Source organism: Nyctereutes procyonoides, unplaced genomic scaffold (assembly GCF_905146905.1).
Source record: "Nyctereutes procyonoides isolate TBG_1078 unplaced genomic scaffold, NYPRO_anot_genome, whole genome shotgun sequence".
Classification (NCBI taxonomy): Eukaryota; Metazoa; Chordata; class Mammalia; order Carnivora; family Canidae; genus Nyctereutes; species Nyctereutes procyonoides.
In genome coordinates, this window is record NW_026575137.1 from 12,522,998 (window position 1) to 12,538,329 (window position 15,332).

Genomic DNA, 15,332 nt, shown 5'->3' on the forward strand with positions numbered 1-15,332 from the left:
GCAGACCCTCAATGTCTGCTGAGGGCCTCGGAATAGGAATTTCATACATTGTCACGTGATGGCCTGTGACACAAGGCCTGAGACCGGGGCGTCACTCTTCAAGGCCAACGTACACAGCCCCTCAACTATAGGCCTCAGCTACACCTTCCAATTCTTTTTTTTTTTTTAAATAAAAAATGTAACAGAGATACAGACCTTTATTTTTCCATCATGCATGGGAGCTTACAGCTATTTGTGCTGTTTAGGAACAAAGGAATAACTGCATTATTACCAGGATGTCAGATTACCATGTGAGACAACCAGTAACTGACTGTTTTGGGAGGTTATTTTCACAGAACACACAAACGATCTCCAAATCATACTTCCAAGACCCGTTATATTATGAGATCAGGACACGCGGATGATACGTCTAACAGCCACAGAAGCCTCCATCTTTCACAGGCAAAAAGGACTGATATCCTGGTGAAGGGTCTCAAGTAAACAGCGTATTGTGTCGGTCTTTGAAAGATTTGCAACAGAACAGTCTCTCTCCTCTTGCGGATACAGGGGAAAGGGAGCATCTTTTCCTCTCTTTTTGTGACTCCCTGTTTATCCTGAAGACTTTCATTTCTAAGGCCCACTTCTGGAACTTCATTAGTTAACATTCAAAGCAAAACAGCAGACCTGATGTGATCATGACAGTGCACCCCACCACTATCACCACCACCGAGAGTCCTGATCTCCCAAAGGAGTCAAGGCTGAGCTGGCACAGTGTCGGACTTTCCACCAATACAGGCGGGGAGAGGAAGATGCTGGGCTGATCATAATTGACATAGCCTCTCCATTTCTGTGCACGTCTGGAAACATCCATAATGAAGAGAAAAACATTACAAAAAATAAAAAAGCAGACCGACACAGCTACATTTTCCCATTAGGCAAAAATGGGGTAAGTGGTTAAGATTTTACTTATGGCAAAATAAGCAGCATACAGCCTCAATCTTCCGCAGATGCAAGGCCACACCTAGAACAAAAGAGAAAGCATACAAAGTAACATTATTCCCTCTTGGATTTGTTCCTGTGATTTATAAAACCCACCAATGATGAGCTAATACTGGGACAAAACCGTGGGCAAACCCTCACTGAGGCGTGACACTGGCCCATGACCCCTTCCTCCCCCTCCTCACTCCCAGGAAGGTCCCTCCCCATCCTGCCTCACTGAGAGATGGGCCTCCTCTCCCGGAGGCTCCTCAAGGTTTCTATCTGCCTCTCCAGGACCCTCCACTGCAGACTTGAGGCAAGGCCTCCCCCGCCCTTGGGGAACTCAGCACAAGGTCTCCCCTGAGGAGAGGGAGGCTAGGGGGCGGGGAAGCGTGCTTACAGTCCTACGCCCCACCTCTAGGGATGCGAAGGAGAAAGAGGGCCAGCTCAGCTCTTGCGCTCCCTGGAAATGAGCCTGGTGATGAGCCTTGTGATACATGACAGACTCTGCAAGCCCTGTCCCCATGCCCCCGGACCAAAGCCTGCTCCTAAGGGGACCTGAAGGTAGAAGCAAACACAGCAAAGGACTGCTGAGAGGAGAAAGCTGGAAAGTGAAGGCCAGGCGGCCTCCGCCACAGGAGAGGAAACAGTAGGAGGCAACTGGATCTTAAGGGCAAAAAAAAAAAAAAAAAAAGGTGGAACAGGGAACCCTAGTCCACAGCACTGCAGCCTTAGGGCTTATAATTCCAGCACACGTGTAGCATGAAAAGAATTTTCAACCTCAGAACTAGAGTGAACCCAGGACTCAGGCCCAAGGTCTGCCCACAGACCCACCTGGCCTCGCTTCGTCTGCCCTCTGTCAGCCCAGTGTGCAAGTGTGCACGCCAGGTCCCAGCTGTCGCGCTAGCTGTACGCAGAAAGCCCTGGTTTTTTCGGTTGTTTTCTCTTTCTGAGCTGTGGCAATACTGAACCGAAAAGGGATGGGAGAAGTGGAGGAAGGAGGAGGACAGGAAAGGAGAAAGAAAAGAAGGAAGGGAGGGAGTGAAGGAAGCGCAAGTGAGGTGTGAGATGAAGCAGACACAGGCCCAGGGACCAGGAACCTCTTCGCCAGCAACCCCACTGTAAGTCTCCAGTCACAGGCTCAGAAGGGACAAGTGGAGTCAACAGAGGGCCCCAGGCTGTACGTGGGTCTGGTCCCCACCCTCACCTGGAGCCACAGCACGATGACAGCGAGCACACGTCCACACACCCGCCCCCCAGTCTGCAGGCCGGGCTCCTGGAAGGCTGGGGAGGGTGGGTGTGTGCCTCATGCACGGGCAGGGGGCCTGGGTCCACGGGCAGTTCTCAGGTCCTCGTTGACCCGGAGGCCAACTGGGGCCGACAGTGACCCAGACAGATCTCAACGGCCAGACAGAGATGGGGCACAGAACAGACCTTGACGAATGTTCATCAGAAGGGCCCGGAGGCAGGGAGAGACATGGTCCAGAACACACGGCACACGGCTTCTCGCTCAGCCTCCTCCATGCCCGGCAGCCGGGGACCCCGCAGGGCAGCACAGGCCAAAGTCAGAGATCCAGGAGGTGGCGGCAACCAGGCTGACGACCCCACGGCTTTGGAACAATCAGTTTGGGCTGAGGGCCGACACTGTGTGCATTGTGCCGTGGCAGCAGCAGAGACACTTGCCACAGATGGCGTGCACGGCCAGCGCCAACACGGAGCTCAGCGAGTCACCGGCCCTGAAGGAGCAGAGCTTGAGGACACACTCGCTGGTCCTCTTGGAGGATGGCTGGGTGTCCACGTTACAGACAGCTGGGAAGGGCCAGGGCCCAGCACACGGTCCAGGCAATGCGGACAAAAGGCCGCACACACTTGAGGCGGGTGTGCCTAACGTATAAACAGTAGGGGTGAGACCCTCTAACGCCGAGCACTGATGTGAAAAAGCACGAAGGCCACGAGGAGGCAAGAGAACATGGTCGCTTATACCCTATTCTTGTAACTGAAGTCCCGGGGGGGGGGGGGGATGCAAGTGCGGAGGCCACCATGAAGACACGGTGGACGGGCTGGCGGGCGGCCTGGTCAGTGAGGCGCAGGTCCGACGGGGGGTGGTGCGGACACTAGGGCAGGGTCAGATGGACTCGGGCGCCCTGAGCTCGGGCGCCTCCGGGGCCGGCCTCGCCGGGCCCGGCCTGCCCTCCTTCCCTTTCTCGGCCCGGGCCCCCTCGCTCATAAGGTAGTACTGCAGGGGATTGGGCCACAGCTCCTCGTTGATGATTTCCACGATCTTGTCCGACTCGATGGAGCTGTGGTTGGAAAACCACCCAAAGAAGCTGCGGCTGTTGTCTGGGCTCCCCTGGCTCAGGGACTGCAGGTCGTGCCCCGGCAGCCACTGGATGGGGGTGGAGCGGGACACCACCTGGCCCGAGGGCCCGCAGCCGTACTCCTTGATGAGCACCTTGTTCTGGAAGTAGGGGTTGCGGCCGAAGTAGAACTTGATCTTGTAGCCCAGCCTGGCCAGGCCGAGCTCCTCCACCTCCAGGCTGTTGAGGTAGCCGAGGGCCTCCCGGTCCTGGCTGTTGAGGAAGGACGACAGCTGCGGGTGGTTCTGGAAGGCGCGGCCCCAGAAGCCCGGGATGCTCTGGATGAGCAGGTTCCTGCGCTCCAGGTGATGCAGCCGCAGCTGCCCGAACTTGCGCGACAGGCGCAGGTAGGCCCGGTCAGCCTGCGCGTTCATGGTCTCCAGCTTCAGCTGCACCGTCTCCAGCGTGTCCATGCGGCCGCCGGGGCCCGGGCCGCCCGGGCCCTCCGCGCCCCCCGCACCCCCGGCCTCCCCCGACCCCCCCGCCCCCTCCCCCTCCGCCGCGCCCGCCCCGCCGTCCCCCGCCGCCCTCCTCGGCCTTCCCGCGGGCCCTCGCCGGCCGCCGCCGCGCGCACCGACCCTCGGCCTCGCCGCCCCCGCCCGGGCCCGCAGCGCGAGGCCGCAGTCCAGGGGCAGCGCGCAGGCCTCCCCCTCCCCCTCCCCGTCCCCCTCCGCCGCCGCCGCCGCCGCCGCCTCCGCGGGCCCGGCCGGGACGTGCACCTGCAGCTGCGCCGCCGGGAGGTCCTCGCCGGGCCCGCAGCTCCGGGAAAGCTCCGGGGCGGGGGCGGGGGCGGGGGCGGCGCGGACTCGGCCTCGGCCGCGGCCTTTGCCCCGGCTCTTGGCGCGGGACGACCTCCTGCCGCGGCTGCGGCCGCTCATGCTGGCGCCGCGGCTCTCCGGACGCGCTGCCGGCCCGCGGCCCTCGCCATGGCAACCGTGACGTCACCAACGCACGCCCGGCTCGCGCGACGGCCCGCTGCGCGCCGATTGGCTCCCGCGCCGCAGCTGCGCACCGCCGACGCCCCGCCCCCGGCAGGCCCCGCCCCCGGCAGGCCCGACCGCGACCCGACCCGCCCCCGGCAGGCCACGCCCCCGGCAGACCCCAACTTGACCCAGGCAGACCCCGTCCCTGGCAAACCCCGCCCCCGCCCGACCGCGACCCCGACCCGACCCAGGCCCGACCCAGGCCCAACCCGGGCTCGACCCCGCCCCCGGCAGGCCCCGCCCGGCAGGCCACGCCTCCTGCAGGCCACGCTCTGGCAGGCCACGCCCCCGGTAGGCCACGCCCCCCCGGCAGGCCCCAACCGCGACCCCTGCAGACCCCGTCCCAGCCCGACCCCGGCCCGACCGCGACCCCGACCCCGACCCAGGCCTGACCCCGGCCCGACCCGATCGCGACCCCGACCCCGACCGCGACCCCGACCCCGACCCAGGCCTGACCCCAGCCCGACCCGATCGCGACCGCGACCCCGCCCCCGGCCGACCCTGCCCCCGGCCCGAAAGTGACCTCGGCCCGCCCCCGCCCCCGGGAGACCGCGCCCCGACCCGCCCTGACCGCGACCCCGACCCCGACCTTGGCCTGACCCTGGCCCGACCCCGGCCCGCCCCCGGCCCGCCCCCGCCCCGCCGGCCCTGTGGTCGCCGGCGCCCCCTGCCGCGCTGCGGGTGGCGGGGCGGCGGCCGGTCTGCAGGAGCACCCGTGCTCCTCCTCAGCCGAGCACCCAGCCCCGTCCACGACCTGCCGTGGCACTTGCGGGCTGGCGGAGCGGCCGACCCGGGGCGTCGCGGGAAGCCCTGGCTGCGCCCGTGCCGGTGCCTGGGGACGGGGCAGCGCCTGGTACCTGCGCTGAGCATCGCCCCGTCGGTCGCAGGGGCTCCCTTTTCGCCCCAAGGACGACCCTGAGGCCGCGCAGTGCGGGATGAAGGCGCAGCTGGAACCCGGGCCTCGGGGGCGCGCAGCCCTGCTGTCCCTCGGAAGTGGCTGGGCCCAGGCCTGTCCCTGCGGCTCTAGCTCCGGAGGATGGAGCTTTGCCTGTAGAGTAGGCATTAGCAGGGCATCCTCCCTTGTGCCTGGCGCACACCCTGCTGCCTCGCCCCTAGGCCCTCAACTCAAGGCAGAGGACCCCAGGGGCCGGGCCCCCTCGGAAGTCCTGTAATCCAGTAGGACAGGAACGGTCAGAGCCTGCAGAGCGGCAGGGGGGAGGCCCTAGAAGCTTCCTAGACCCTGCATGGGAACAGCCGGGCGACCTCTCTCGTTCCCAGACTGACTTCTAGACCCTGGTCTCCCTGGCCAATCGGCAGGACCTTGACGTCGTGAGATCCCTGGTGAGACCAAGAGCAGTAGGAGAGCCAACAAAGACCCCACAGGCTCACCAAGAACGAGAAGGCCCTGGCACGCAGCTGACGGAGAGATAAGTTCCAGAGCCCCTGGGAACCCGGCACCTCTTTACTCTTCTTTTTTTATTATTATTTTATTTGTGATAGAGAGAGAGAGGCAGAGACACAGGCAGAGGGAGAAGCAGGCTCCATGCTGGGAGCCCGACGTGGGACTCGATCCCGGGACTCCAGGATCGCGCCCTGGGCCAAAGGCAGGCGCCAAACCACTGAGCCCCCCAGGGATCCCCAGCACCTCTTTACTCTTGTCAGTGTGGCCTTGGAGACGGGCAGCCTGGCATCACCCACAAGCTTGTTAAAAGCGGAGAATTTCGGGCCCCGCCCCAGACCTGCTAAATCAGAATTCGAATCTTAAACGAGGGCTCGGTGTATTGGTATCCACATTAAAGTTGAAATATAAAAAATTAAAAATAAAAAGTTGAAATATAGGAGACAGGGGAAAGAGAGATCCTGTTGACCCCAGCCGGCCTCGCTTTGGGGCAGCCCCGTGCAAGTGACCTCTGACTTTCAAAGCCTCAGGGCCCCGCAAGGCTCCATATGATCTAGCACGTTCCCTCCTCCCATTACCCAGCTCACCTCTCTGACCTCATCTTCTTGTCTCTCCCACTCCTTCCAGGTACCCTGGCCTCTTTGCTTCTCTTCAGACTCCCTGGTAAGCTCCTGCGTCAGGACCTTTGCATTGGCTCTTCCTTGCGCCTTAAGTGCTCTTCCCCCATGATACTTGGTCATCTTGGCTGGCTCCCTTCACACGTTGCTCGAAGGTCCCTTCTCAATGACTGTCCTCTTTAAAATTGTCACCCACCCCATCCATCTTACCCTGGACTACTTTTTCTTTATTCCTTAGCACTTACTGCCTTTCCAGCACCTATACCAGTTATTTATCCCGTGTATTGTTTGTCTCTCCTCTGCAGAATGTCCCTTCCACAAGGGTAGGTATCTTTCTTTGGTTCATACAGGCCTGCAACAGTGTCTGATGCTAACGACAAGAACCAACCAAAATAGTGTTTGAAAAAAATGGGTTTATAAATTGTCTGAAATTCAGAATACCCCTGTCTCCCCCCAGAAACAATTTTATAGATGAAGGTTATATGCTCAGATCAACAAATGAAAACTTATTAAACTCATTTTTTAGGCTGAGAATCATCTTTTGGTATGAGCGCCAGTCAGGGACAGTAGGTGGGGAAAAATCTAGATTGATACATTTAAAAATTAAGTCAGGGGATGATGTACCTTGCTGGCCCAGTTGGTAGAGCATGTGACTCTTGATGTCAAAGTCATGAGTTCGGACCCCACATTGGGCTTGGGCCCTACATAAAATTATAAATAAATAAAGGGGTTCCTCTTTATAAAAAAATAGATTAGGGAAATTAATATTTGATTTAAAAGGGATTAATCCAAAGATTACCTTAAATTCTTGTTGAAGGACTTTTCCTTTAAGGTTTTATTCCTTTATTTGACAGAGAGAGAGAGAGCATAAACAGGGGGTGTGGGAGAGGGAGAAGCAGGCTCCCCGCTGAGCAGCGGGCCTATCGCAGGGCTCATCCCAGGACCCCGAGATCACATTTTGTGAAAGATCACAAAATAAATGTGAACTTTCATTCAGGGATATTCTGAATTTCAGAATGAGCCAAAGGCAGGTGCTTAACCGACTGAACCACCAGGGTGCCCGGAAGGCCCTTCCGTCATCACCTTCTCCCATTCCATGCACACCCCAGACCACGGGAAGTAGTCCTGTCCTTGATCTCACAGAGAAGTGGCTAACTGTAATATTTATCTGGCAATTAGACATGCAGTTTCATGCCAGTCCTTGTACAGAATTCCCTCTTAAACTGGATAACCACAGTCTGGAATTGTCTGTAGATCTCAGGAAAACAAACAAACATAAAAATCAGCTGAAGCAGTCACTGTCCCCCCTGCAAACTGCAGAAACTGGTGGGCCGGCCCGCTTCTCAGAGCGCTCCCCGCTCTCCCAACCTCCGTTATCAGGAGCCTTATTCCTGCATCAGCAGCTGCGTCATTTACTGCTCACCCGTGGTTAAACCCCTGAAGGTTAATTTAGACCAGGCCCCTGGAAACGCTGTTTATTATGCCTTGAACCTGTTTTCATCATGGCAAAGCGATAAGCATCAGGTGAAGGGAAACCAATGTGAGACTAACACTTGATGTAAAGCTCCTCCTCTGGTCCGGGTCACCCAGCCCACATGGCTTCTGTATTTAAGAGGCAGGTCCATGCAGTTGAACTGAACTGTTGATATTCTTCTCAGGTATTAATATTTAACCGCATACAAGACAATACAGCTTGAGTTCCCTACTAAGCAGTAAACCGTGTAAGCATAAAGACTGTGTCTCTTTTATCCCCCAAAGCGGTTAGCACGGGCCTTGCACAGACTAGTAATGTTACTGGAAGTTCACATTTATTTTGTACTTTATACAATGCCGTGTTCTAATTCACTTAATCCCCTCAACCACCTCAGGGGCAGGTGCAGTCATTGCTCCCTTCTTAGACAAGAGGCTACTGCTAAACAAAAAGGTTCAATAGCTAATTAAGTGGCTTTAACCCAGGCAATCAGATTCCAGCACCCACACTCTTAACCACTTCTCCATGATGTAAAATTCTCATTCGGGGGATTAAAATATCAAACTCTCTCTAGTGGGTAAAAAAATACCTTTCAATGTCCAGTGTAAAATCATGCATATACATACGTGTTCTTACACATGCAAACATAATACATATGTACACCAGTTACTCAGGAGTCATTTTTCTGTGGGGCATTTACCTGGTGTGGTGAGAGACTCAACATAAGTGAGTTTCATTTCGACAGTCCACGTTGGGAATAAAACATCTCCATTTGCACTGCATTTATCAGGAGCATTCTGTGAATATCATGGAAGAGAAGTTTACTATGGTGAACTCAGAAATCTGGAAATTTTGTCCTTTTCTCAATAATTAGGGGCTTAAACACATGATAATACAAGCACTTAATTGGTTCTTTTTGAATGTGATATATCATCATTTTTAAATTTTATTAAAAATCTGTAAAACCAGGGGATCCCTGGGTGTCTCAGCGGTTTAGCGCCTGCCTTTGGCCCAGGGCGCAATCCTGGAGTCCCGGGATCGAGTCGCGCGTCGGGCTCCCGGCATGGAGCCTGCTTCTCCCTCTGCCTGTGTCTCTGGCTCTCTCTCTCTCTCTCTCTATCACGAACAAATAAATAGATAAATCTTTTTAAAAAAAATCCGTAAAAAACACTTTTCAAAATATTGAAGTAATTAGCGTTCACTTTTGTTCTCTAGAAATCGTACTTTCTCCATTCCTTTTAAGGTCTGTTTTCCTTGAATCACAGAAATTAACAAGCTGGGAAAAAGACATTCCAGTTGGATCCAGTGATCCAACCTATTCCACCACCAAGAGACTAACATTCCCCACAGTTTCTCCCATAGAACTTTAAAATCCCAGACTTGACATTTTTAGCCACAGTGATTTTTGTCTTTCCCCGAGGAGATAGTTTGAAGCTCTTAAACGGCAGTAAGTCTTGCTTACTCTATGGAATTTTGCCAGCTAACCCTCCCATGTTATGGAGGATCGTGGAAAAGAAGGGGTTGACATAGGGAATATTTTCACAGCCCAGGAGGGAGAGAAAAATCTGCTTCTTATGGTAAATTTCAAAAGCTATTTGAGGTTAATATCTTTAGAAATGTGCCTAGATTCTTTCCAGCTCCTCCCCAAAGAGCAAAATTTTATACTAGACCACCTAAGTCATTCAGTTCGTATCATATAAGTAGCTGTAAAATATTTTAAAATATTGACAAATGTATTCTTACTTCTTGGCATTTCCTTTTTACCCTACATCTTCACCATTAAAATTAGATCTTTAGGCTAAAGGCTTTTATCCTAGAAAGAGAAAGGTGCTGAAGAATCCAGCAAGAGCCGAATTCAGCAAGTCAAATTCTTCACTTTGAATTTCAAACTAAGCTCTTGAGAGGGGAAGATATAATGGTATTGAAACAGAAAAAAAAAAATTAGCTCTTCAAAGGGAAATCCTGGAGCACTAAATGCATAGAGTTTATAACATAAAACAAGGAGGAAAAACATGTGATGATGGGTAAGCCATATCTCCACCACACAGAGGCAATGAGAACTTGTTCTGAGCTGGGTTTGAGGGTGTTGAAGAAAATTTAGAGAGTGTATGGCTGGTGCAGGATCTTGAAAAAAGGATTCTCACAGTTGCCCCTCCACATATCAGAACCTTTGGGGAATTGGTAGAGACCATCCTCCTAGAAAACACAGACATCTGAGAGTGGGGAGGGCTAGCTCCTAACTTGAAAACTGGAACCCAGACAAGAAATCCTCCGAGGGCATCTTTCATCGCAGGGTAGCGAGGAGAGTAGAAAAATATGTACGGAGTGTTAACTTTAAAAATAAAACTGCCAGTTATTTTGCAAGCAAAAAAAGGGGGGGGGTATTCACGAATAGCAGAGAATTGTAACTCAGAACGTGGAAGCTATAGCAGAACTATAGGCAAGTTCAGAGAACAAAGGAGAGGAGAGGGGGAATCGGGAGGGGCTGTTACAAACAAGTACACTGGAGTAAACCGGGAGTTTGAAGTGTGGTGGCTTTTCATTGGCTGGGTTGTTACTGGGCAAGAAGAAAACCTCCTTCCTCCCACTAACATAGCATGGACTTGGCAAGGTGTGAGTCTTCCTGTTGCATTTGCAGTTGTCAACAGGTGGTAGGGCATACAGGCTCCCCTTCTGGCCTCCTGACTTTATTTTATAGAAGACTTCTTTTCTTTTTTTCAGATTTTATTTATGGGAGAGGGAGTATGGGCATGGGGGAGGGGCAGAGACAGAGGGAGAAGCAGAGTCCTCCCTTCCACCGAGCAGGGAGCCCAATGTAGGACTCGATCCCAGGACCCTGAGATCATGACCTGAGCCGAAGGCAGACGCTCAACCGACTGAGCCACCCAGGCACCCCACAAGGTTTCCTTTATCTTCACAAGGTTAAGTGCTGCCAGAGGCATTTCTGCAGTGGCCCGTCCCACCCTCCAGCCACCCTCCTCTCCATCTCTCCCAGCCTCAGAATAGAGTGCAAGAGCAGCCATATGCTTACCCACGTTTAGTGGAGAGAGGTGTGGAGGTTGGTTACGAGCATCTGGGGAATTTAAACGGGCTGCGTGTTGTTGGCAGAGATGCTGAGTAAAGTACTTGCTGATTAGAAACCGTGAGGGGCACCTTCGTCGGTGGATACTATGGGAGTGGAGGCAGACTTCAGACTCCAGGCAGGTCCAGCTGAGCCCCAGCAGACACCTGCAGAGGCTGAAGACGAGGTTCACACCAGAACCTCCTCAGCCCTGGAGACACAAAAAGAGGAACAGGGAATATCCTACATGATTAAGTATTTACCTAAAAGAAACTGGAATTTTGGATGTCAGGTTACCAGGTCTCTTGAATTGCCCTGTTTAAGTTATCTGAACTTTATGAGCTGCTGCAACCATGGAAATTCATACTCAACTACAATAGTGTTAACTAGTCCAGACCCAGAACCTCTCATTAGGTTCTGGGTTTAGTCATGCAACTCCAAAGCTGGAGAAACTTAACAGACAGGATTTTAAAACTCTTTAGAAAATAAGTGACATTGATACTTTTAGAAAAAAATAGCAGGTATTGAAAGAAGGCCTCGTAAGACATGGTTGTGACTATAAAAATTATTAAATCCATGAAACTCCAGTCACCAAATATGAGCATTTTCACTACACTTTAGGAAGGGCCCCTAAAGCAAAACTAAGTGCTCTCCAAGAAAGTCTCTCATTAATTGGTTACGGGTTGAATTTAGAGCTGTGGGTGCACCCCATTTCTTGCAGTTACTGCTTTTAATATGCGACTTCGTAACTTATCACACGCTTCAGTTTTTCCCCGGTTGGGCTGCCCTATGCAAGCCGTTGTCACCAAACAGAAAAGAAGCTCCACGAGTTGCAAACGCCAGACTTGCCTTATATGCCCGGTGTGTAAGCTGCACAGCGCCTTTTCCTTGCATTGCCCCACAGCCATTCCCATACCGAGCCACCCTCCCTTCCCAAACCCAAACAAGGTGCCTCTGAGCCAGCGCCGTCTCATGTCCTGCAGTGCGGAGAACGGTGGGATGCAAGGTCCCTCTCTGCGCACTCAGGGATGTTTTGTTCGTGCCACGCCCTTAGTTGTCTTCATCTCGGTTATCCCCTTTCCTGTATAGACACACAGACACACCGTTAACATCCGTACCCCTCCTTCTTTCCCAACAACACGGTAAGAATTCAGAAATGTTCTAGAAAAGGAAGTGAGGCTGGTAGATTTTCACTTGGGAGATAAATTGGGAGGAAAATATTCCAACGGGACCTGGATATGAATCTTGGCATATCCCAGGAAAAAGTCATTGACAAAGGGCAACGTGGAAAACCCGACACTGGAACTCCCTGCACTTCATATAACCTAAGACCCTACATGGTTTGCAGGAGGTCCTGAGATTGAAGAAGGCCAGGATCTTCACGGAGGATGACCAGAGCCTACATGGAGGTAGGGTCCCTGGGATGGAGGCGGGGGGAGAACCCTCTCACGGCCCCCAGCACGTCTCCCACACCAGATGAGTAACTGTGGTAGTGAGAGGAACCAACTAGAGACCCCCCTCCATTTTATCAAATAAGCCATAAATCTTCATGGAGCTAGGAATTTACACCAGAGACCTGGGGAAAATGAACAAAGATAAAATTAAATAGAATTTTAAATGAATGGGCAAGCACTGTGTGGTTAAAATGTTCAATTTTATGTTGTAATCAACTAGTGCCCATAAGCATGGGGTTTTGTTGTTCCGTTTCCCTTTACCCGAGCCAGTTTCACCGCAGATACTCCGTGCCTTCTGGAATACCCACCTCGGTTATTCATTCTGTCTGTGTAATATCTGATAGCAGCAAGACATTTTAAAAAACACTTAAAATTAATAAATGGTCAAGATAAAGATCAAAGGAAAATTAAGAGCAAGAAAATTAAGAAAAAAACAAACAGAATGAAGTATCCAGGTGTGCCCCATTCCTGGGTGCGTGCTGTACCTGCGGGAGCCTGCCCACGTGTGTGATTCTGGCCTTCAGCCCACAGTGCAGAGAAGTCAGATGTGGCGTCACCTTTATAACGTTTGCAATGCTTAAAAAAACAGCAACAACATGAGAAAACGGATTCTCAGAGGAAACCCATTTGTTCACAACACTGAATCCAGGAAGGAACATGGGGCCTGCAAGGGCCAGGGCCATGCTCGCGGCAGCCCAGCACCCAGGCAGGTCTCTAGCCCCGGCCGCAAGGGCAGGCGAGCAGGACGCAGAGCCACTCTGGAAGAGCAGCTCGTGGTGGGCCAGGTCCAAAGCTGTGGTGGCTTCGTGCAAGGAAATGGCGTTCTTAGAATTCAGGGGAGACGGTGGACATGCTCCCCGAAGCCAGCCCTGCAGGCGGGGCCTTCTCCAGCTGGTGCAGAAGCTGGTGCTGGGCCAGGGCCGCGATCGGACCGGGACGAGCTGCCGAGCTCCAGGGTGGGTGGGCCTGCCACCAGGCGCCCACAAGGCTTCCCCGGGAGCCGCCCCCCCCCCCCAGGTCTTCATCCATCTCTGTCTCCATCGCTTTCCTTTCTTTGCCCCCCGCCGCACATCACTGCGCTTGGAGAAACCATATGGTTGCCTTTGAACACTATTCCCCACTTCGGGTCCTCTCCTAGTCTCACACTCAAAGTTGAGTCCTCCGGGACTTCCGTTGTGTTGCCTCGCGGAGTACTCTAAGCCTCAGTTTCCCCATAGTGTGAGCTGGTTATGCAGGTCGGGCTCAGGCAGAGGACCAGGCAGCTGGTGACAGAGAGAGGCCAGCCCAGGGCGAGTCCGTGGGCAACTGAAGGGTGCATGAGGCCCTGTCTCGGGCTGGCAGTTGCCACTTACCTCCAGCTGGTAGCAGCCGGGGGGAAATCTGCAATTTTATGTGAAATTTCTTAAAGATCCTGTGAGAACCAAATAAAATAACTCCACTTTTTAACCCCTGTTCTACACCCTTATTTTTTTAAATTAAGTCTTTTAAATGAAATCGTGAATGAACGTCTGGAAAATTACTTGAATTCCTCCAAAGAAGAGAGATGTTCGTGGCTGTCACCAGACAGAAAGCTTTGAAAACACAAAGCAGCCGTAGGATCCCAAGCCGGGTCTATCCCGCACCGTCGAGGCAAGTTCCGAGCGGATGGCAGCTCGGGGGCAGCTGCTCCTCAAGGCAGGAACAAGTGAGGGCAAGATTTATATATATATATATATATATATATATATATATATATATATATTCCATTTTGAGCTTCCAAGAGGATGATCATTATTTTTAATTGGCTTTATTTTTTCAGGCACAGAACCCCATGCTCCCTCTGATTCCTTAATGCACGTAATTTAGACTCCAAGAACATTTTCATCTTCCTACAACAGGAAGGCTTTGCAAGACCAGCTCAGGGGCACATCGCTGCTGCTCGCGTCCCCCGGCAGCTGCTCCTCCAAATCTTCACTGGGCAACTAACACGCTTCTGACACGAACGGTAGGTAGACTTGAGTGACTAACTGTGCGCCTCCGGATTCTTTTCTCCTCCGCTTCTGAACACCCACACGTTGATCAGTGAGCCATATGGCCTCTCTGAGTCACACATTAGGACAATTAGGACACCAGCCAGTTAATTGCTCAAGCTGGCATTTTCATAACTAAAACAAAACAAAAAAAAAAAACCTGATGCTTTGTCTTCTTCAGGAAAAGCCAACTCCAGCTGGTGTTGGGTATGATTCAGATATTAATTCATATAAAATCTAGCTAAAAATGGGTATAAGACAGTCCTATTTAGATAAAAATACTGAATGGAAGTCAACTACGTGGCCGTAAGTTTTCCCCCGCAGAATCCAGACTGGAGCATAATGGTAGAAATCTAACACGGGGATCGTGAGCACACTGTCGGTGCCAGAATTGTATACACACCTGTGCCGGCCCCTGGACAGCAACCGGACCACCCTTCCCTAGCACCAGGTATCAGAGAGGAGGGGAGTTTGGAGGTGGGGGATGGGGCAGGTGGCTCACAGCTGTGACCCCTACAGTGATGGGGGGGATGCTCCAGGTACAAGGCCAGGTATTAAGAAATCGAAAGGACTTATTTTCTGGCACCAGGACTCGTAGAGGGCACCCCTCCCATACTGCAACCCTACTCTAACAGTAGAAAATAACTAAAGCTAATCAGCATGGTGTGCTTGAGGAGAGTTCTGGAAAGTTGTCTACTCCCAGCCTGGACTCTGAGTTGGGAGCCAAGGAGATGCAAAAAAAGTAGCAGTCTGAGCACAGACCTATTGTTTTCTTTAGACCAGAGAGAGAATAGTTACCGTTTTGTGACTAGACCTATGAACTCTAGCTGGAGGGGTCAGGAAGTTTCCACTTCCCACGTGACTCATTCTCCCACCCCAGGCAGGAGCAGTGGAGGAACCAAGAACCCCTGAGGCAGAGATCGTCCTGGAAATGATAGCACACTGAGTGGGCTTCTTCCAGAAGGGTTAGAAGCATAACGGAGACCCCTGAAGCACCCGCACAGCCTGCCCACCACGGGGAGGG

At 53.0% G+C, this 15,332-nt stretch overlaps 1 protein-coding gene and 1 long non-coding RNA gene across 2 annotated transcripts; one reads left to right on the forward strand and one right to left on the reverse strand.

Moving 5' to 3' along the window:
- Positions 1-358: 358 nt before the first annotated feature.
- Positions 359-4,223, reverse strand: TSPYL5 (TSPY like 5). Its single transcript, XM_055303356.1, has 3 exons — positions 4,034-4,223; positions 2,165-3,781; positions 359-1,000 (listed from the first exon to the last, which is right to left on the reverse strand). The coding sequence occupies exons 1-2, from the start codon at positions 4,190-4,192 to the stop codon at positions 3,083-3,085; spliced, it is 858 nt and encodes a 285-aa protein (XP_055159331.1). The 5' UTR covers positions 4,193-4,223; the 3' UTR covers positions 359-1,000; positions 2,165-3,082.
- A 1,983-nt stretch (positions 4,224-6,206) lies between these two features.
- LOC129495778 (uncharacterized) lies at positions 6,207-13,892 on the forward strand. The gene is made up of 3 exons (XR_008661608.1): positions 6,207-6,359; positions 12,194-12,254; positions 13,780-13,892. It is a non-coding gene; the product is annotated as an uncharacterized LOC129495778 (long non-coding RNA).
- The last annotated feature ends 1,440 nt before the right edge of the window (positions 13,893-15,332 follow it).